The sequence below is a fragment of the Podarcis liolepis genome, assembly GCF_965112155.1.
Source record: "Podarcis liolepis genome assembly, chromosome: 5".
Lineage (NCBI taxonomy): Eukaryota > Metazoa > Chordata > Lepidosauria > Squamata > Lacertidae > Podarcis > Podarcis liolepis.
The window spans coordinates 98,023,506-98,046,805 of NC_139556.1; the positions used below are offsets into that span (position 1 = coordinate 98,023,506).

Here is a 23,300-nt window from a genome sequence, read left to right on the forward strand (position 1 = left end):
CGCAACAACAGCAGCAAGAATACTCATCGCGAAGTATTGGAAGACACAAGATTTACCCACCCGGGAAGAATGGCAGATGAAGTTGATGGACTATATGGAACTGGAGGAAATGACTGGCAGAATCCGAGACCAGGGAGAGGAGTTGGTGGAAGAAGACTGAAAAAAGTTTAAAGACTATCTACAGAAATATTGTAAAATTAATGAATGTTAGAAAAATGTTGAAATGAAGTTACATGGCTTTAGTAGAAATATTATAAGGAATTAAGTACAGATAGGTTAATAGAGTATTAAAGGAAAAAAATAAGGTTAGAATGTGTTAAGATAATTATAGGATTAAAAAACAGAGGAGGATGGAAAGGAATTGCTGAAATAATTAACAGAAGTGGAATACAAAAAGGGAGGTGTGAGGAGGTCGTGGAAATAAGTGAATGAAAGATGGGATAATGAAATTGGTTGATTTATTTTATTGTCTTAGTCTTGTTTTGTTAATTTGATGTGTTGTATTGTATTGTTTTTCTTTTTCTTTTTTTCTTCTTTTTTAGTGTTTTTGGAAAAATAATAAATATTATTTAAATAAATAAAATTTTAAATAGTTCAACTGGAATATCATCACTTCCACTGGCCTTGTTATTAGCAGTGCTTTCTAAGGCCCATTTGACTTCACTCTCCAGGATGTCTGCCTCAAGGTCAGCAACCACACTACCTGGGGTATACGAGGCATCCATTTCTTTCTGGTATAGTTCCTCTGTGTATTCTTGCCACCTCTTCTTGATGTCTTCTGCTTCTGTTAGGTCCTTTCCACTTTTGTCTTTTATTATGGTAATCTTTGTATGAAATGTTCCTTTCATATCTCCTATTTTCTTGAACAGATCTCTGGTTTTTCCCATTCTATTGTTTTCCTCTATTTCTTTGCATTGCTTGTTTAAGAAGGCCTTCTTGTCTCTCCTTGCTATTTTTTGGAAATCTGCATTCAATTTCCTGTATCTTTCACTATCTCCCTTGCATTTTGCTTGCCTTCTCTCCCCTGCTATTTGTAAGGCCTCGTTGGACAGCTACTTTGCTTTCTTGCATTTCCTTTTCATTGGGATGGTTTCAGTTGCTGCCTCCTGTATAATGTTACAAGCCTCCATCCATAGTTCTTCAGGCACTCTGTCCACCAAATCTATATCCTTAAACCTGTTCCTCACTTCCACTGTGTATTCATAAGGGATTTGACTTAGATTGTATCTTACCGGCCCAGAGGTTTTTCCTACTTTCTTCAGTTTAAGCTTGAATTTTGCTATAAGAAGCTGATGATCTGAGCCACAGTCAGCTCCAGGTCTTGTTTTTGCTGACTGTATAGAGCTTCTCCATCTTTGGCTGCAGAGAATATAATCAATCTGATTTCGATGCTGCCCATCTGGTGATGTCCATGTGTAGAGTCGTCTCTTGTGTTGTTGGAAAAGAGTGTTTGTGATGACCAGCTTGTTCTCTTGGCAGAACTCTATTAGCCTTTGCCCTGCTTTGTTTTGAACTCCAAGGCCAAACTTGCCAGTTGTTCCTTTTATCTCTTGACTCCCTACTTTAGCATTCCAATCCCCTATAATGAGAAGAACATCCTCTGGTGTCATTTCTATAGAGAAGCACTATACAGTCAGCAAAAACAAGACCTGGAGCTGACTGGCTCAGATCATCAGCTTCTTATAGCAAAATTCCAGCTTAAACTGAAGAAAGTAGGAAAAACCACTGGGCCGGTAAGATACAATCTAAATCAGATCCCTTATTAATACACAGTGGAAGTCAGACTTCCGGTCGGATCGCAAGGTGGAAGATAAATTCTAAAATACCCCAAAAACAAACCAGAAAAAGAGAAGCCCCAAAAGAAAAGGAAAGATAAATAAACCACATCCATAGTAGCTAGTATAGTATTGTTGGGAAGATTATTTAAAGATTGTATTTTCCTCAGAAAATCTGTGGTGTCACGTACATAGCTGGGAGCACTGATGGCATATGGTTTCAGAACAGAGTCCATATAACCGGAGACACCCACTGTAATAGTGCCAATACCTGAAATGATGGGGCGTCCTGGATTTCCTGGTTTGTGTATTTTAGGTAGAAGATAGAAAGTTCCTGGTCGAGGTTCTGTTGGTGTGTTGGTGAGGATCTGTTATTGGATGTGGGGGGGTAGCTCCTTAACAATCTTGTTCAGTTGATAAGATGGACTGTTTCAAGAAGTGGCAAAGGGACATATCTAGATTTGTCTGGCAGGGCAAAAAGCCCAGAATAAAACTTAAAATTCTTACTGATGCTAAAGACAGAGGGGGGTTTGCCCTGCCGGACTTAAAACTTTATTACGAGTCAGCTGCCTTTTGCTGGCTGAAGGAATGGCTGCTTCTTGAGAACACTGATGTTTTGGACCTTGAAGGGTATGATAATGTATTCGGGTGGCATGCATATCTATGGTACGGCAAGATAAAAGCACATAAGGCATTTAAAAACCATATTGTCAGAAAAGCACTGTTTAATGTCTGGATAAGGTATAAAGACTTTTTGGAGAGCAAAACTCCAAGGTGGCTATCACCTATGGAGGCGAAGGCCTTGAAAAAACTTAATATGGAAACTAATTGGCCAAAATACTGGGAAATTTTAGAACAGGAAGGTGATAAATTGAAATTGCAGAGTTATGACAAACTCAAAGAGAAGGTGCGAGACTGGTTACACTATTTTCAAATAAGAGAGGTTTATAACTTGGATAAAAAAATTGGTTTCCAGGTGGAAAAATCAAAGTTGGAAACAGAACTGTTAGAACCCACTGTAAAGACACTTTCGAGAATGTATAATCTGCTGTTGAAATGGAATACTGAGGAAGAAACAGTAAAATCAGCAATGATAAAATGGGCACAAGACATAGGCCATAATATTATGTTTGCTGACTGGGAGAAGTTGTGGACCACCGGGATTAAATTTACGGCATGTAATGCCTTAAGAGAGAATATTATGAAAATGATGTATAGGTGGTACATGACCCCAGTCAAGCTTGCAAAAATATATCATTTGCCCGATAACAAATGTTGGAAATGTAAAGAGATTGAAGGTACATTCTTTCACCTTTGGTGGACGTGCCCAAGGATCAAGGCCTTCTGGGAAATGATATATAATGAACTGAAAAGGGTATTTAAATATACTTTCCCGAAGAAACCAGAGGCCTTCCTCCTGGGCATAGTGGACCAGTCGGTGTTAAAGAAGGATAGAACTTTTTTTATGTATGCTACAGCAGCAGCAAGAATTCTTATCGCAAAGCATTGGAAGACGCAAGATCTACTCACCTTGGAAGATTGGCAGATGCAACTAATGGACTATATGGAAATGGCGGAAATGACTGGCAGAATCCGAGATCAGGGAGAGGAGACGGTGGAGGAAGATTGGAAGAAATTTAAAATTTATTTGCAGAAATACTGTAAAATTTTTGAATGTTAAGGACATTGAAATGAGTTGCAGGGGCTTTAGCAACAAAGTAAAATGTAAGATTGGATTAACAACAGATAAATTAATAACATATGAATTTGCTGAATTAATTTCTAAAAAGGGATACAAGAAAAGGAGACGTGAGGAAGTCGGGAAAATAAGTTAATTGAAGATGAGAAATTAAGAAAGAGGGAATTTTTGTTTTTTGTTACTATATGTATTTTTATCTCTTTTTTCTTTTTCTTTTGATGTGTTTAATGTTTGTATTTTTGTATTGTATTGTTTTTTGTGATTTTGCACTTTCTTTGTCTTTGTATGCTTTTTTATTGTGAAAACTGAATAAAATATTTATATATAAAAAACAAAACAATCTTGTTCAGTTATACCTTATACCGTAAACCAACTGACCGACAAACATATCTACATGCCTCTAGCTACCATCCCAAACATACGAAACAGTCCATTGTATATAGCCAGGCACTACGTTACAGCCGCATCTGTTCCAATTCTACAGACAGAGACTCTCACCTAAGAGATCTACAGCAAACCTTTTTAGAACTAAAATACCCAGCAGATGAAGTTAGACAACAGATCAACAGAGCCAGACTGATACCCAGAGAGAACTTGCTACAAGACAGACCCAAAAAAGAAAATAACAGAACACCTCTAGTCATCACATACAGCTCCCAAGTTAAAACAGTACAACGCATCATCAGAGATCTACAACCTCTCCTGGACAATGACAGTTCTCTTTCTCAAGCTCTGGGAGGAAGACCTTTTATTGCCTACAGACAGCCACCCAATCTTAAACAACTCCTAACCCACAATAATACTACAACCAGACTTAACACGGACACTGGCACCAGAGCCTGCAATAAACCCAGATGCCAACTTTGCTGCCACATACACCCGGACAACACCATCACTGGCCCCAACAACATCAAACATACCATCTCAGGACTATTTAATTGCTCATCTTCTAACATTGTGTATGCCATCAAATGCCAACAGTGTCCTTCAGCTCTCTATATTGGACAAACAGGCCAAACCTTACGCCAAAGAATAAACGGACCTAAATCTGACATCAAGAATCACAAAACAGAGAAACCAGTAGGAGAACACTTCAATCTCCCAGGACATTCTATACAAGATCTCAAAGTAGCTGTTTTACTACAAAGGAATTTCAGAAATAGACTGGAAAGAGAAGCTGCTGAATTGCAGCTCATTACCAAACTTAAAACCATGGAGAGACCTGGTCTGAACAAAGACATTGGATTCTTATCTCATTATACATGACTAAGCCATTTCTCACCTTCTCACCCCTTGCCTTTTCCTGTAAAACCTATTACAGTCGTTAAGAGTCGTCAACAGGCTCATCTCAGCTATCTGCCAATCTCCCATTCCCACCACCCTTCTGAGTAATACCCCTCCCCACCTTCTCACTATATAGAAGGATTTGGCAACTTCTGTTTCAGTGTACAGTAGTGCCCCGCAAGACGAATGCCTCGCAAGACAAAAAACTCGCTAGACGAAAGGTTTTTTCGTCCGCGATTTGCCTCGCAAGACGAATTCCCCTATGGGCTTGCTTCGCAAAACGAAAACGTCTCGCGACTTTGTTTCCTTTGTGTAAAAACCATTAAAACCAAGGGTGCTTAGCTTGAGCAGCTGCAGTTGCGACTTGACTTCGAGGAGCAACTGTTAGCACGTGGTTTGGTAGCCTTTTCTCAGACTTTGCTCACTTTTGAAGATTTTCCAAAACTTTTCCAGAACTTCTCTTTCATCCATTTGGTAAGTTAAACTTTTAAAACTTTTTTGGGGGGTTTTGGATTTTGGGTTGGGGTGTTTGGGATTCAAGGACTTGGTGTTGTGGGGGGGTTTGCGATAATCTGGGGGCTTGTGGGCCTTTTTTGGGAATTTTTATGATTTTCTGTGACCACTGGGCAAGGTTGTTTTTTTTTTGAAAATTTTTCTGAGTTTGAATTTCTGAGTGCTGGCTGGCTGGGGGAACAGTTGGGGAGGTTTCTGCAGGAATCTGGGGGCTTGTGGGGGGGGGGTTGGGAATTTTTATGATTTTCTGTGACCATTGGGCCAGGTTGTTTTTTTTCAAATTTGTTTTTCTGAGTTTGAATTTCTGAGTGCTGGCTGGCTGGGGGAACAGTGGGGGAGGTTTCTGCAGAAATCTGGGGGCTTGTGGGGTTTTTTTGGAATTTTTATGATTTTCTGTGACCATTGGGCCAGGTTGTTTTTTTTCAAATATTTTTTTCCTGAGTTTGAATTTCTGAGTGCTGGCTGGCTGGGGGAACAGTGGGGGAGGTTTCTGCAGAAATCTGGGACCATTTGGGGTTTTTTGGGGAATTTTTATGATTTTCTGTGACCATTGGGCCAGGTTGTTTTTTTTTTGAAAATTTTTCTGAGTTTGAATTTCTGAGTGCTGGCTGGCTAGGGGAACAGTTGGGGAGGTTTCTGCAGAAATCTGGGGGCTTGTGGGGGTTTTTTGGAATTTTTATGATTTTCTGTGACCACTAGGCATGGTTGTTTATTTTCAAAAAAAATTTTCTGAGTTTGAATTTCTGAGTGCTGGCTGGCTAGGGGAACAGTTGGGGATGTTTCTGCAGAAATCTGGGGGCTTGTGGGGGGTTTTTTGGAATTTTTATGATTTTCTGTGACCACTAGGCATGGTTGTTTATTTTCAAATTTTTTTTCTGAGTTTGAATTTCTGAGTGCTGGCTGGCTAGGGGAACAGTTGGAGAGGTTTCTGCAGAAATCTGGGGGCTTGTGGGGTTTTTTTGGGAATTTTTATGATTTTCTGTGACCATTGGGCCAGGTTGTTTTTTTTTTTTTTGAAAATTTTTCTGAGTTTGAATTTCTGAGTGCTGGCTGGCTAGGGGAACAGTTGGGGAGGTTTCTGCAGAAATCTGGGGGCTTGTGGGTTTTTTTTGGAATTTTTATGATTTTCTGTGACCACTAGGCATGGTTGTTTATTTTCAATTTTTTTTTTCTGAGTTTGAATTTCTGAGTGCTGGCTGGCTAGGGGAACAGTTGGGGAGGTTTCTGCAGAAATCTGGGGGCTTGTGGGGTTTTTTTGGAATTTTTATGATTTTCTGTGACCACTAGGCATGGTTGTTTATTTTTGAAAAAATTTTCTGAGTTTGAATTTCTGAGTGCTGGCCATGTTGTTATTTTTTGAAATTTTTTTTTGTCTGGGTGGGGAAGCAGTTGGGGAGGGGTTTGCAGCAGTTGGGGAGGGGCTGGGGGAGCAGTTGGGGAGGGGTTTGCAATTTCTGTGTTGTGGGTGGGTGGGTGTCTGTGGGAGCAGTTGAGGTTTTTGAAGACATTGGTGATTTTTGAAGCTTTTCCTAAACTTATTTTGCAGCCATTTGAGGTTTCTGAGGACTTCGGTGGTTGATTGTTGAAGGTTTTCCAGAACTTCTCTTTCATCCATTTGGTAAGCTAAACTTTTAAAACTTTTTTGGGGGTTTTTGGATTTTGGATTTGGGGTTGGTTGGGGTGCTTGGGATTCAAGGCCTTGGTTCTGGGTTTTAATTTCTGTGTGGTGGGTGGCTGGGTGCTTTTGTATTTTTGGGGTTTGAAGCACATCACTGATTTTTTTTTTTTCTGTTTCTGAGTTTACGAAGGTAGGACCTGTGCTGCCATGGGACCCAAGAAGACTGCTGCTGCGGTGGCCGGCGAGAGGAAGAAGGAGAAGGTGACGCTGGAAATGAAGAAGGAGATCATCCGGAAGCACGACGGCGGAATGCGTGTGACGGACATCGCCAGGGAGTACGGCAGGAACCCATCGACCATCGGGACCATCCTGAAGATGAGGGAGAAGATCCTGGTGACTGATGCAGCCAAGGGAGTCAGCAGGATCGTGAAGAACCGCCCAGCTGTCCTGGAGGAGGTCGAGAAGTTGCTGCTCATCTGGATAGAAGAGAAGCAGCGTGCAGGGGACACAGTGTCTGAGGCCGTCATTTGTGAGAAGGCCAAGGCCTTGCACGCTGACCTCATCCGGGAACAGCCAGGAACCTCAGCCAAGCCAGAAGTCTTCAAGGCTAGCAGAGGTTGGTTTGACCGGTTCAAGACAAGATCTGGCATCCACAGCGTGGTCAGGCATGGAGAGGCTGCCAGTTCTGATGTTCCTGCGGCTGAAGACTTTGCAGCGGAGTTCCTGGAGGTTGTGAAGACGGAGGGCTACGTTCCGCAGCAGGTCTTCAACTGCGACGAGACCGAGCTGTTTTGGAAGAGGATGCCCAAAAGGACTTTCATCATTCAGGAGGAGTCCAGGCTGCCTGGCCACAAGCCCATGAAGGACCGCCTGACCCTGTTCTTCTGTGCCAACGCAAGCGGCGACCTGAAGATCAAGCCCCTGCTGGTGTACCACTCGGAGAACCCACGGGCCTTCAAGAGACACAAGATCGACAAGGAGCGGCTGAGTGTCATGTGGCGATCCAACAGCAAGGCTTGGGTCACACGTGTGCTGTTTGTGGACTGGGTCAATCTTGCTTTTGGCCCTGCTGTCAAGCAGTACCTGCTGGACAACGACCTGCCGCTGAAGGCTTTGCTTCTGATGGACAATGCTCCTGCCCATCCTAAAGGCCTTGAGGTGGACTTGTTGGAGGAGTTCAGCTTCATCAACATCATGTTCCTGCCACCTAACACCACGCCACTGCTCCAGCCGATGGATCAGCAGGTCATCGCCAATTTCAAAAAACTCTACACCAAGGAGCTTTTCAGGCGATGCTTCGAGGTGACTGACTGCACCACCATCACCCTGCGGGAATTCTGGAAGGACCACTTCAACATCGTCACCTGCTTGAAGATGGTCAACACGGCCTGGAAAGGGATCAGCCAGAGAAATTTGAATTGCGCTTGGCGCAGCCTGTGGCCGGACTGTGTGGCACCAAGTGACTCTGATGCACCAGAGTCAACAGTGGTGCAGGACATTGTTGCCTTGGGGAGGACCATGGGCCTGGAGGTCACGGAGGAGGACGTCTGCGAGCTGGTGGAGGGGCACGACGACGAGCTGACCACCGTGGAGCTGGTCGAACTGCAGGCAGAGGCTGCGCAGGAGCAGGCCTCACTGGAAGAGGAGGAAGCAACTGAGGAACGGCTGTCCTCCGAAAGACTGAGGGACATTTGCCAGAAGTGGAAGGAGGTGCAGACTTTTGCAGATCTACACCACCATGAGAAGCACGTGGCACATGACGCTGGGAACTTTTATGATACGAGGGTCATGTCGTCTTTCAGGGAGCTGCTGAAAAGGCGGGTAAAGCAGCAGACTATGGACAGGTTCTTGACCAAGAAGCAAAGAGTGGAAGAGGAGCCTTCTTCGAGTGGTCCCCCAGAGTCTTAGAAAATGTACTGTACACTTTGTTGATTTTTAAATGTTTTTCTGTCATGCTTATAAAGTTAATTTATTTTCCCTTCAATTTTTGAACTGCTCTTTACAGTATGTGTGACTTTAAAGAGCAGTTAATAAACTGTTGTTGTACCAAATTTGGCTTTGTTTGGACTTTTTTTGACCATAGGAACGCATTAATTGATTTTCAATGCATTCCTATGGGATTTCGTGCTTCGCAAGACGAAAAATTCGCTAGACGACAAAAATTGCGGAACGAATTAATTTCGTCTTGCGGGGCACCACTGTATCTGAAGAAGTGTGCATGCACACGAAAGCTCATACCAAGAACTAACTTAGTTGGTCTTTAAGGTGCTACTGGAAGGAATTTTTTTATTTTGACTATGGCAGACCAACACGGCTACCTATCTGTAACTGGTAAAAACGAGGTCAACCTTGTCTGAATTCCAAAGCGCACACAAGAAGTATTATCAGAGCGGATCGTAACTGTGAGTAAAAAACAAGCGGAGACTGTTTGGCGATTGGAACTATCTTGTTGTTTTACATTTTATTGGCTTCTGATATTTTTTTATAGGACTTACATAAGAAATAAATTGGTGGGATGAAGAAGGTCGAGGGGGTAGGGGAATAATCCCTTTCTTTTTGAACTGCTGATTGTCTAAGATGGCGAGAAAGGATCTGGGAAGTGGACTACTTTACTTTCAATTTTAAATGAACTGCGCAATGAGCTGAAAAGCCTCTATTTTTAGTTATTTTTACACCCTCACATTGGCAGTACTGTTTAATACGAAGAGAAGAAATATTATTTGCTTTAAGTGTTTGGTTGGAGTGTGGATTTGGATATAATGTGAATGGTCTGAGAACTCATGTAGAGGATTTATGCCCACCCACCCCCCATAATTTAATTTTGAATGAGAAGAAAGCAACGCCATTTTATTTTACTTTTGGACATTGGAAGGAGCTTGGAGTTGTGTCTCTTCACCCTGTTTTCTTACTCCCCGTGGAAATTGGATTGGTTTATTTTTCTTTCCTTTTCTTTTGGTGCTTCACTTTTTCTGGTTTGTTTTTGGGGGATTTTAGAATTTATCTTTTTCTGGGTCTCTGCCACCGTGACTTTAAGGATTTAAAGGATTCTAAAGATTATATTTTGGAAACTTCTGCATGGATTTCTAGTTTTTTAATACAAACACTGTTTTGGATTTGGCCAGTCAAGTGGCGAGAAGAACTGGAGATTTTTTTTTGGGGGGGGGGGTTGGTTTTTATTTTGATTTTCCTTGGTTAACGTTGGGTTGATAATTTTGAAATGCCTCCTAGAGGTCAACTATATAAATACAGTACTAATAATACAGAAATTGAAATTTAAGTAAATGCTGCTCCCTGGTGGACAATTTTATTGGTGCAGTTCCAGAAAAACAACTACTTCTGCTTCATTGACTATGCAAAAGCTTTTGACTGTGTGAACCACAGCAAACTATGGCAAGTTCGTAAAGAAATGGGAGTGCCTGATCACCTCATCTGTCTCCTGAGAAATCTCTATGTGGGACAAGAAGCTACAGTTAGAACTGGATATGGAACAACTGATTGGTTCAAAATTGGAAAAGGAGTACAACAAGGCTGTATATTGTCTCCCTGCTTATTTAGCTTATATGCAGAATTCATCATGCAAAAGGCTGGACTGGATGAATCCCAAGTCGGAATTAAGGTTACCGGAAGAAATATAAACAACCTCAGATATGCAGATGACACAACCTTGATGGCAGGAAGTCAAGAGGAATTAAAGAACCTTTTAATGAGGGTGAAAGAGGAGAGCACAAAATACGGTCTGAAGCTCAACATCAAAAAAACGAAGATCATGGTCCCATCACTTCCTGGCAAATAGAAGGGGAAGAAATGGAGGCAGTGAGAGATTTTACTTTCTTGGGCTCCATGATCACTGCAGATGGTGACAGCAGTCACGAAATTAAAAGACGCCTGCTCCTTGGGAGAAAGGCGATGGCAAACCTAGACAGCGTCTTAAAAAGCAGAGACATCACCTTGCCAACAAAGGTCCGTATAGTTAAAGCTATGGTTTTCCCAGTAGTGATGTATGGAAGTGAGAGCTGGACCATAAAGAAGGCTGATCGCCGAAGAATTGATGCTTTTGAATTCTGGTGCTGGAGGAGACTCTTGAGAGTCCCATGGACTGCAAGAAGATCAAACCTATCCATTCTTAAGGAAATCAGCCCTGAGTGCTCACTGGAAGGACAGATCCTGAAGCTAAGACTCCAATACTTTGGCCACCTCATGAGAAGAGAAGACTCCCTGGAAAAGACCCTGATGTTGGGAAAGATGGAGGGCACAAGGAGAAGGGGACGACAGAGGACAAGATGGTTGGATAGTGTTCTCGAAGCTACCAGCATGAGTTTGACTAAACTGCAGGAGGCAGTGGAAGACAGAAGTGCCTGGCGTGCTCTGGTCCATGGGGTCACGAAGAGTTGGACACGACTAAACGACTAAACAAAAACAACAAAAACAACAAGAACAATATATATATTTTTAAAAATATTTTTTATTAACAGACCAATCAAATCATATCACATAAATACCAAATTACAAAGCCTAATTTTAAATTTTTGTTGGGGGTACCCATATTTCAAGTTCTGAAAAGGGATCCAATCCTCTTGTTGCTGCTGCTTTAAAAGTCCACAAATCTGTCCAAATAATGTTCACAAATCTGTCCAATCTTTTCTTGCTGTTTTCCACATCTCTTCTAGTTGTTTTCATATATTTTTCCTTTCTCTTTGTCTTTGTGGCCTCTGATAGTCTCCATAAGCGGGTTCAAACAAATTTATATTCCTGTGTGGATTTTTCCGTTCGTCCAAGAGTCATATTTCAGACAGCAGCCGTATTCCATCGCTTCTATAAAGAAAAACTTTCTTGCTGTCTACTCATTAGCTTTTCGCAGGACTGCCCCTCTTTCTCAGTCCTCGAGGAGGTTCTGCCAGGAATCCAATATGAAAACATAGCTTCCTCCTCCCGAACATGAGTCTTTTGACAAGACCTGTCAAAATTATGACTCCCTTTTTATTGCTGCGCCATTAAAAGCCCTTGTTCTTTTTCTCAATCTCACAAGCCAAACTTTTGGTAGTAAATCATTTCTACACAGTTTTTAATCCTCCTGCTTAGGTCGGTTATGCCACGGTTCTTTTTGAGGAGGGGTTGTTGATTAATCACATAGAAGAAAAGAAAAAAAAGGTCCCCCCCCCCAATCCAGTCCCGCTCCGGCATACTGAACCTGGTGTATTTTCTTCATGTTGTATTCCGTTAAATCCAAGCCATTGCTCTCGTTTCACAGAGGTCACTTCAATTAGCAGTCTTTGCTCCCGATCTTCACTTGAAGTATGTGCATTTGCTTCTTTTTCCAATTATATATTTCGAGCTGATGCAAACCAGTGCACGATTAGAGACAGCGTCCGAGAGAGCCGACGTCACCCGAGGGCTTCATGCCTAGTGCCCTCACCCCATTCTTTCGAATCCTGGGGTCAATTATGGACACAGCAGGCAAGGCAGCCCCCCCCCCATTCCCTTGGGGGGGCAAGGGAGGCTGCATACTCCCATATCAGCCTCTTAATTACCTCGTGTGGGTCGGAGAGATGTTATTGTTGGCCATCTTCCAATGCGCCCCCTGGTAGCCCCCACAACAACAATATATTGGGGAAATATATATATCTATATATATATATATATATATATATTTCCCCCCAATGTATGTGAATTTCCCTGACCTGGTTTACTGGATTATCCCCAGGTCAGGGAAATGCAAATGCATTGGGGGGAAATGTACAAGATCACAGTTCTCTGCAGTGGATGTCAGCACAAACAACTTCAAGTTCACATTATACCTAGGACCCTTGTACCTACGGGACCACCTCTCCTGGTACGTCCCACAGAGGAACTTACGGTCTTCAAACAAAAACATCTTGAAGGTCCCAGGCCACAGAGAGGTTAGGCTGGCCTCAAGCAAAGCCCGGGCTTTTTCAGCTGTAGCTCCGATCTGGTGGAACGCTCTGTCACAAGAGACTAGGGCCCTGCGGGACTTGACATCTTTCCGCAGGGCCTGCAAGACAGAGCTGTTCCACCAGGCCTTTGTCCAGGGCACAGCCTGACTCCCTCCTTTGGCAATCCTCACAGAACCTCTAGCCCAATGGATGCCATTAATTTGATTGGAATTAATTTTATAATGAAATGATTTTAGAATGTTTTATCGTTTTACTGTTGTTAGCCGCTCTGAGCCCGGCTTCGGCTGGGGAGGGCGGGATATAAATAAAATTTATTATTATTATTATTATTGCTCCAGAGTGGACAAGCCCAAAATCTTGAACAAGCAGTTCCAGGGTGGCTTTTCACTCCTCGACAAAACAAAACAAGCTAGCCACTTCCCAACCTATCAATTATAAATGTTCTCCAGTGCAGTGCTGAGGTCCCTGCAGAAAGGAAGAAGCCCTTAGAGAAAGAGAAGTGAACCTCATCAGACATCCTAGGAAGAATTAAGGAGAAAGTGATAGCAAGGATGGAGATATGGGCATTTTTTATTGCTCTCCTGGTGGCTCTTCTGATTCTGGACTTCCTGAAACAGCTCTGGTCAAATAGGCACTATCCTCCAGGACCTCTCCAGCTTCCTCTCATTGGAAGCATGTGGAGGACTGGGGTAAAGTTTCGTGAAGATACTTTCAGCAAGGTATGTATTTTTTAGCAATAACTTAATGTAATGTTAAGAGTTGCTTTGTTTGTTTTCCCCAGCCATTATGATGGTTTATAATTTTCCTTTTTAAATTCATTTTTATTAAGTTTTCCACTTTAACAATCCAATCAAATCACATTAAATATTCCAAATTATACATATACATATCAAATAGTCTGAATATTCTGCCAAATTATATATTTTTAATAGGACTTCCCATGCTTCAAGTTCGGAGGGTTCTGATCATCTCATACTTCTACTGCTTTTCATAGTCATTTCCGATGGTTCCTCTAATTCTTTCTGTTGTTGAGCTTCATTCTTTCACAGCCTCTGAATTGTTCCCACAAGCGAGTTAAAACAAACAATGATGTATTTCTGTGTGGATTTTATGTCTATGATTCCCCTCTGTAAGTTCGTAGCATTTCCTCACATGCTGGTGTTTCTGCCAAATCAATCCAAAAGTCTTTTTGCTGCTGGCAGCTGCCATCTTCACTCAGTTCCGATAAAATCAGATCTAAGCGTCTGCTTTTCCCAGACCAGTTGCATCAAACATTAGCCTTTCCAGGGGATATTTACCAAATCAAACCATAAACACAAATATAATGACATATTAAAGGCTCACCGCCCTCTATGGCTATTTGTAATCCTGCAGCCTGATATGACTTCCAATCATGGCGGGTTTCCAAAATAAAAGCGCAACACAGCTCCCACATAGATTCTAGGAAACTGTCCAAAGTTTTTTAACATCTCTCCAGCGGCTAATGAGATTCTGCTTCTGTTTGATGTCCACACCTTGGAGAATCTTTTATCCTCTTCCAAACAAATCAAAGATCAAAAGCCTTAATTATATAGTATTATTATTTCCAAACAGTTTATAATTTTAGAGCCATATTATATAAACAAATACAAAACTTTCCAATCTCGCTTGTTATAGTTAATGTAAACAGTTCTTCTGGGGTTTGTTTGTTTTTTGGCCAAATAATATAATAAAGCAAAGTACATTAATAAGAGAGGCTCTCCCCTCCTTTTCATTCGATTCCAACATACCAACTTAGATGTTAGTCCTTCTTTCACTCAGTCTTTTTTGGCACTTCAGTGGCTGGGTTAATTAGCAGAGTAATTCCTCCCTCCTCGCTCAAAGCATGTCCAAAACTTAAATCCAATTTTTCATCTTAAGAAATGGAACTTGATTCGCTCACAGAGACAGCGTCCAAGAGAGCCAGACTCTCTCGGGGGCTTTCCATCCAGTGCCCCCAGCCCCTCCTTCCTTCTGAATTTGGGGCTGGTTTGTTGGGCATCTGCGGATGAGACTGTGCCCCCATGAAGATTTTGGGAGACTGATTACTCCCATCTCAGCCTCTAATTACCCCATGAGAACCGGAGCAATGGAATTTTCAGCCATTTTCCATGGCGCCTCAAGCGGAAGTCCAGTGTTTTAGAATTTTCCAATGTCTTGGACAGTGGAATGGACTCCCTAGGAAGGTGATGGACTCTCCTTCCTTCGGGGTTTTTAAGAAGAGGGTGGGTGGGTTGTCACCAGAACTGTGGAATTACCCAGCTGCATTGATCTGAGGTTTGGAACGAGGAAAGATTTTATTCGGTGTGGGTGGTGGATGGTGGAGAGGGGGGTGTCTGGTTTCTTGTTTACTTTGAGTTTCTTTATTAATGATTCAGCAACTCTCTCCAAACGCAAAATTTTAAAGATACAAAATGAGGTTGGATTGCAGTATGGAATAAAATGTGTGATTAAAAGAACAGTTAGCTGTGTGTGGTTTAAAAAGATGAGGGGAGAGCTCTAATGCTGGAATGGATTATTTTGGGAAATTAGAGTGTATACTTTCCCTACCCTCCTTAAAAACAACAGAGAAGAGACACAGCTTAAGTGGACTTTGGCCAAAATGCAGTTGTAAAGATGAAAGGAATTTGGGGTCATGGATAAGGGAGGCATGGAGACTTTGATGGTGATTAATTTAAATGAAAGTACTCCAAGATCCCCTGCAGTGGTAGCTGGATCCCTCTTTGTTGGGCTGTGGAAATTTTCTAGATGTTGAATGAGTAGTGAGAAAGAGTGGACTGTTGGAGTATGAGATTGTCCAGAAACACTGAGCAAGATGAGAGCACGATGGGAGGGAGCTAATAAATTTTTTTGAGAATTCTCCGGGATTATAGCCCCACCCCAGCTATGCTGACAGACAACAGCAGTAGGAGGAATTTCAAGAACTGGACAGCAGACAAAGGCCAAGGACTTTGTAACTGGATGTATTCAGACTGACGCAAGCAGAGAAAGGGAAAATAATTTAGAGCACCTCATTTGAATTACTATGGAAAGTAAGATAAGGTATTAACACAAATAGTAATCACTGAAAATGCAGCTGTTATCTTAATCATTATACCAACCGAAATGTAATTAGATGTTAATAAGAAATATGAACCACAGCAATAAAATAACTGGACAAAAACATTGATCAAAAAACCACTTTGATTAAATTGTATACATTTGGAATTAACTGGAATTATTTTAATATTAATGGAATCTGTATAATTGGCAAAACTGTGGTAATATTGGGAAAATATTGGACACACACACAGAGTGGTACCTCGTGGTACACACACACAGGTAATCCGTTCCGGAAGCCTGTTTGAAAACCGAGGTGCAGCTTCCCATTGGTTGCAAGAGCTTCTTGCACTCAGCGGAAGCCATGTCACACATCCAGGTTCCGAAAAACATTCGAAAACAGAAACATTTACTTACAGGTCTTCGGCATTTGAGAACCGAAACGTACAACAACAGAGGTGTTCAGGAACCGAGGTACCACTGTATATATATTTCATGCTACCCCAAATCTCTGCCAAGCGGTAGCATAGCAAGATTCCAGGGAGTTCCATGTGCTTACCCAGGGTTGAGTTTCCATTGGAAAACTGAGGCACAGCGGCGACTAGTGTCTTTAAGAAATATGGTTTATTTTACACATATTTACACCTAAAGCCTTCAGTGGGGGGAGTGCAGAACAATACACTGCAAGAGTATAGCTGTGCTTCTCTCGTAGCTTGGGTTGAAAGCAGCAGTAAGTCATGGCCCCTGGTCTCTGGTGCAGCCTCCACCAGCCAATGCTGCATGGAGTTCCACCCATTGCCTCCTCCTTGTTCCCTGAACACATTGCAAAATGAAATATCTTCTGTCTGCTCGCCCCACCTTCTCCCATACCCTCCAACATTGATGAAAATAGAGACATCCCATTCCATGATGATTATTTTACTATTTATACCCCACACATCTTAATGGGACGCAGGGACACACACACACAAACATTAAACATTTAAAAAACTTCCCTATGCAGGATTGCTTTCAGACCACATTTTTTACACATTTCTTCCATATTACTATAAACTTCCTCCCATTTTTAGTACTTATTATAACATTCTCCCATCACAACGCTTCATTAAAACTTATAAACGTAATCTGATTATCACTTAATTTTTGCACATATTCAATAAATTTTTCCCAATCTTCTGTAAATCTTTGATCTTGTCGATTTTGGATCCTTCCTGTCATTCTGTCCAGTTCTGCATAGTCCATCATTTTTGTTCTCCACTCTTCTATCGTAGGTAGCTCCTCCTGTTTCCATTTCTGGGCCATCAGTATTCTTGCTGCTGTCACTGCATATAGAAATAACTTCTTTTCTTTCTTATTTATCTCATTACCTGTAATGCCTAATAAAAATGCTTCTGGTTTCTTAACAAAGCCAATGCAATTCTGGGCTGCATCAATAGGAGTATAGCATCTAGATCAAGGGAAGTAATAGTGCCACTGTATTCTGCTCTGGTCAGACCTCAGCTGGAGTACTGTGTCCAGTTCAGGGCACCACAATTCAAGGAGGACACTGACAAACTGGAACGTGTCCAGAGGAGGGCGACCAAAATGGTCAAAGGCCTGGAAACGATGCCTTATGAGGAATGGCTAAGGGAGCTGGGCATGTTTAGCCTGGAGAAGAGTAGGTTATGGGGTGATATGATAGCCATGTTCAAATATATAAAAGGATGCCACATAGAGGAGGGTGAAAGGTTGTTTTCTGCTGCTCCAGAGAAGTGGACACGGAGCAATGGATCCAAACTACAAGAAAGAAGATTCCACCTAAACATTAGGAAGAACTTCCTGACAGTAAGAGCTGTTAGACAGTGGAATTTGCTGCCAAGGAGTGTGGTGGAGTCTCCTTCTTTGGAGGTCTTTAAGCAGAGGCTTGACAACCATATGTCAGGAGTTCTCTGATGGTGTTTCTTGCTTGGCAGGGGGTTGGACTCGATGGCCCTTGTGGTCTCTTCCAACTCTATGATTCTATGATTCTAAATGTATATTTCAACATTTTCTTCAATTCATTATAAACCATTTCCCAAAAGCTTTTTACTTTCTTGCATTCCCACCACATATGATAAAATGTACCTTCTTTTTCTTTACATTTCCAACATTTATTACTTGACTTATACATTTTTGCTAGTTTTACCGGTGTTACGTACCATCGATACATCATTTTCATCACATTTTCTTTTATAGTTGTACATGCAGTAAATCTTAAACCTTTTTTCCATAATTTTTCCCAGTCCTCCATTTGTATATTATGTCCTAGATCTTTGGCCCAATCAATCATAACTGATTTTACCTCTTCATCCTTTGTGCACCATTCCAACAATATCTTATACATTTTAGCTAAAGTTTTAAAATCATTATTCAATATTTCTGTCTGAAATTTTGATTCTTTATCAGCAAAACCCCTTTGATTCAGATCTTTTTTAAACATTTCCTTAATTTGAAAAAAGTGCAACCAATCATTAACATATTCCTTAATTTCTTCAAATAGTCTCATTTTCCATTTACCTTCTCTTTTACTTATTAGCTTCTCATATGTCACCCATCCCCCAGTCATATTGACTCTCTTCACACTCATCGCCTCTAGCGGCGATAACCAATATGGAGTTTTTTGTTCCAACAAGTTTTTATATCTTTCCCACACTTCAATCAGAGACCTTCTTATGATGTGGTTTTTGAATCCTTTATGTACACGTTTCTTGACATACCACAAATACGCATGCCACCCGAATCTATTATCAAAACCTTCCAAATCTAACAAAGGTATCTTCTAATTTCATCCATTCCTTCAACCAACAGAGGCAAGATGCAATTTCAAGTCTGGCAGGGCGAAGCCTCCTCTTGCTTTCGCATCTGTCAATATCTTAAATTTTATCCTCGGCTTCTTACCCTGCCAGATATACCTTGAAATTTCTCTTTGCCAATTTTTAAAAATTGCTGCCCCTTTGATTACTGGAACCGTTTGAAATAAAAATAACATCTTCAGTAGCACATTCATTTTGATCGTTGCAATTCTTCCCCAAAATGACAATTTCATTCTCCCCCACACCTCTAGGTCCCTTTTAATCTTATTCCAAGTTGGAACATAATTATTCTGATATAAATAAATACTCCTGGGGGTTAACCATACTCCAAGATTTTTAACTTTCTTGACCACTTCTATATCTGTTTGTTGCTGTAATCTATTGATTGCCTCCTGATCCATATTTTTGATAATTGCTTTGTTTTTTTTCTTGTTCAAAATAAATCCTGCCAGCTGGCCGAACTGATCAATTTCTTTCAGCACTTCTGTTACTGTATTCATGGGGTCTTTCAAAGGTAATACTACATCATCCGCAAAAGCTTTAACCTTATATTATTTCACACCCACCATTACCCCTTTTATCTGATCATTACTTCTGATAGCCCTTAAGAAAACTTCCAGGACCACAATAAATAACAATGGTGATAAAGGACAGCCTTGTCTTGTTGTTGTTGTTTAGTCGTTTAGTCGTGTTCGACTCTTCGTGACCCCATGGACCAGAGCACGCCAGGCACTTCTGTCCTCCACTGCCTCCCGCAGTTTGATCAAACTCATGCTAGTAGCTTGTCTTGTACCCTTAGTTATTTTTATGTTTTCCATCATCACATTATTAACTATTAATTTAGCTTTTTGATCCATATATATTGCCTTAATACCATTTAAGAACATTTGTCCCATCTCCATCATTTCAAAAAAATTTAACATAAAATCCCAAGAAATATTATCAAAGGCTTTCTCTGCGTCCACACCAACACCCTGAAGGACCAGGTGCGTAGCCTGGGAGTCATTTTGGACTCACAGCTGTCCATGGAGGCGCAGGTCAATTTTGTATCCAGGACAGCTGTCTACCAACTCCACCTGGTACGCAGGCTGAGACCCTACCTGCCCGCGGACTGTCTCGCCAGAGTGGTGCATGCTCTAGTTATCTCCCGCTTGGACTACTGCAATGCGCTCTACGTGGGGCTACCTTTGAAGGTGACTCGGAAACTACAGCTAATCCAGAATGCGGCAGCTAGACTGGTGACTGGGGGTGGCCGCCGAGACCACATAACACCGGTCTTGAAAGACCTACATTGGCTCCCAGTACGTTTCCAAGCACAATTCAAAGTGCTGGTGTTGACCTTTAAAGCCCTAAACGGCCTCGGCCCAGTATACCTGAAGGAGCGTCTCCACCCCCATCATTCTGCCCAGACGATGAGGTACAGCGCAGAGGGCCTTCTGGCGGTTCCCTCATTGCGAGAAGCAAAGCTACAGGGAACCAGGCAGAGGGCCTTTTCAGTAGTGGCGCCCGCCCTGTGGAACGCCCTCTCATCAGATGTCAAAACGATAAACAACTACCTGACATTCAGAAGACATCTTAAGGCAGCCCTGTTCAGGGAAGTTTTTAATGTATGATATTTTAGTGTTTTTTTGGTTTCTGTGGAAGCCGCCCAGAGTGGCTGGGGAAACCCAGCCAGATGGGCGGGGTACAAATAAATTATTATTATTATTATTATTATTATTATTATTATTATTAGCATAGCTTGTTTATCATTCCTGGCAGTCAAATATTCCATAACATTAATTATGTTCCTGATATTATCTTTCATTTGTCTGCCTGGAAGAAAACCTGCCTGATCTTTATGTAATAGCGTCTTCAAAACCTTTTTCAACCTGTTTACTAATATATTTGCAAATAGCTTATAATCATTGTTCAAAAGTGAAATCGGCCTAAATCCGCCCGCTGTTTCAACTCCAGGGCTGGCGCCACGCCCCTCCCCAGTTGGGCACCCAATAGGGAAGCTCAGCAGGGGCGTGGCTTGCTGCTCAAACGCAGCCGCGCCAGCCATCTCCACCATTGCACACACATTTTCTTCGAGATACGCTTCTTTCCAAGTTTCTGGTATTTCTTTCTTTGTTAAGATATTATTCATAACTTCTTTTAAAGGTACAAGTGGATGTCCTTCATTTCTTTATAATATATTGCACTGAATCCATCCAGTCCTGGTGTCTTTCCACTTTTTAATTCTTTAATTGCAGTTCTTATTTCCTCTAATTCTATCATCTCATTTAATTTACATTTTTCCTTTGTCGGAATTTTCTGCACCCCTTTCTCTTTTAGATATTCTTCTATTTTTTTGATATTCCCTTTTTCTTTTCTCTTGTATAGTTGTCTATAGAAGTCCACAAATCCTTTTCTTATCCCTTTCGGATCATCAATCTGTCTATCTTCCACGATTATTTTATGTATGGTGTTTTGCTCTTTCCTTTTTTTTTATCTACCAAGCTAGCAATTTTCCCGATTTGTTTGCAAATTCAAAGTTCCTTTGTCTCATTCTTTTAATATTCCATTCTACTTCTCTGTTTATTATCATTGAGAATTGTGCTTGTAATGCTTTGATGTTCAATTTGAGCTTTTTATCTTCAGGTCTACTAACCAATTTCTTCTCGTTCTCCATTATTTGTTTTGAGATTTCTTTTTTCCCTTTTTCTCTAAGTTTATTTTTGATTGAATTCTGTTGAATAAAGAAACCTCTCATTACCGCTTTACTAGCGTCCCAAACTCTGCTTATTTTTGTTCCTTGATTCATATTATTTAGAAAATAGTCCTTTAAACACTTTTGTGCCTCTTCTGCAACTTTTTGATCATCAAAAAGGTTTTCATTTAGTCTCCACCGGAACGATTTTTCCTCATATCCTTTTAAAATACATTTTATTGGATTATGATCTGAAAGTACCTTAGGTTGAATTTCAATCTTTATAATTCTTGTAGTAAGCTCATTAGTTATCCATATCTGATCAATTCTTGACATTCATTGATTTGCCTCTGACTCATAAGTGAATTGTTTTTCTAATGGGTGTTTCAGTCTTCAAATGTCTATTAAATTGCAGTTCTCTACCATTGAAAAGAATGTCTTTGGTAATTTTCCTTCTTTAGATTTACCTGTTGCTCTTAATCTGTCCATCTCCATTGGCACAACTGCATTCATATCACCCATTATTATAATCTTTTGATCCAGATATTCAAATGGTTTTTCCTCTAAATCTTTTAAAAAGTCCATTTTGTTTCCATTTGGTGCATATACTCCGACAATTTTTTTTTCACCTTGCCACTTAACTTGTACTGCCACAATTCTACCCTCCTCATCTTTAAAGATTTGCTGTGCTTCTAATTTGTTTTTAATATATAATACCACTCCTCTCTTTTTGATTTTATCTGATGAAATAAATTCATTTCCTAGTTTTTTATTTATTAAAACTTTTCTATGTTTTCTCATCACATGTGTCTCTTGTAAACAAATAATGTCTAAGTTTTGTTTTTTCAACTATTGTTGAATTTTATTTCTCTTTTTTTCTCATTCATCTCATTCACATTCCAGGTCCATAATTTCAACGCCATATTAATTTCTGATTAATTTATAATAATAGTCTTTAAATCTTATTTCTCCTCTTCTTCCTCCCTTTCTTCTCCCTCCTCCTCAGATTCTTGTGGGCCTCCTCCTCCAGCTCCTGCCTCTGCTAGTGCTGCCTCTTCATCTTCTCCTCCCAGTTCTTTATATCTTCTCAGGAATTTGTCCATTTCATCAAATCTTGTTAGCCTATGTCTTTTTCCTTCGTAGGCAAATAATACTACTTCTGGGAATTCCCATCTGAATTCAATTTTCTTCTTCCTCAAAGCTTGCATCAGCTGTTGATATTGGTTCCGTTTTTTTCAATAACCGAAGTCTTTAAAAATAATTATGTAATTTCCATCTATATTCATCTATATTGTCCACCAGGGGGCAATATATAATTTTAATCCAAATTCAGTTCTGTGGAGGTTGTATTTATATGGTAATCCACTAGATGGCGCTCAATAGTTATTAACAGTTCTTTAACCAAGGAAATAAAAATTGAAGGTAAACATCCAAATCAATTAATATTTTCACTTCTTCTCGCCACTTGGATGGCCAAATCCAATATTATGTTTATGATTCCAAACCACTCAGCCAACAAACACACCAGTTTCTGTTTTAAAATCCTTTAAATCCTTTAAATCCAAAAAAAAACAGGAACCCAAGGAGAACAAACAAAGATTCTTCCAAACAAAAAATCGGAACAAAAACAGAGAACCACCAAAAAAAATAAAGTACAACCAGTCCAAGTTCCAGGAGGGAAGAATAGATAGGGAGGAAAAAGCACAAATCCAATCTGCCCATATATCCAAAAATCAGTTAAAATGGCATTTCTTTTCTTCCTCTTAAACAAAGAGAGTGGTGAGGGGCAGGTTTTCACCCACCATTAAAGCTTTAGCGGCAAGTCCAATTAAACGTCCCAAATATATCAAAGTTCACTCTCACAGCCAAACACATAAAAAGTAGGTCTTATCTTCTTATTAGACGGTGCTACAAAAATAAGGATAGAAAAAAACAAC

At 40.8% G+C, this 23,300-nt stretch overlaps 1 protein-coding gene across 1 annotated transcript in view; it reads left to right on the plus strand.

Annotated features, from left to right (window-relative positions):
* Window positions 1–13,352: 13,352 nt before the first annotated feature.
* Window positions 13,353–23,300, plus strand: part of LOC310707297 (cytochrome P450 2J2-like) — a gene marked incomplete at its 5' end in the record, with an annotated part of 33,828 nt that continues 23,880 nt past the window's right edge. Inside the window, one exon of the mRNA XM_083504313.1 lies at window positions 13,353–13,520. Within this exon, the coding sequence (XP_083360439.1) occupies window positions 13,353–13,520 (168 nt within the window). The remainder of the gene's footprint in view (window positions 13,521–23,300) is intronic.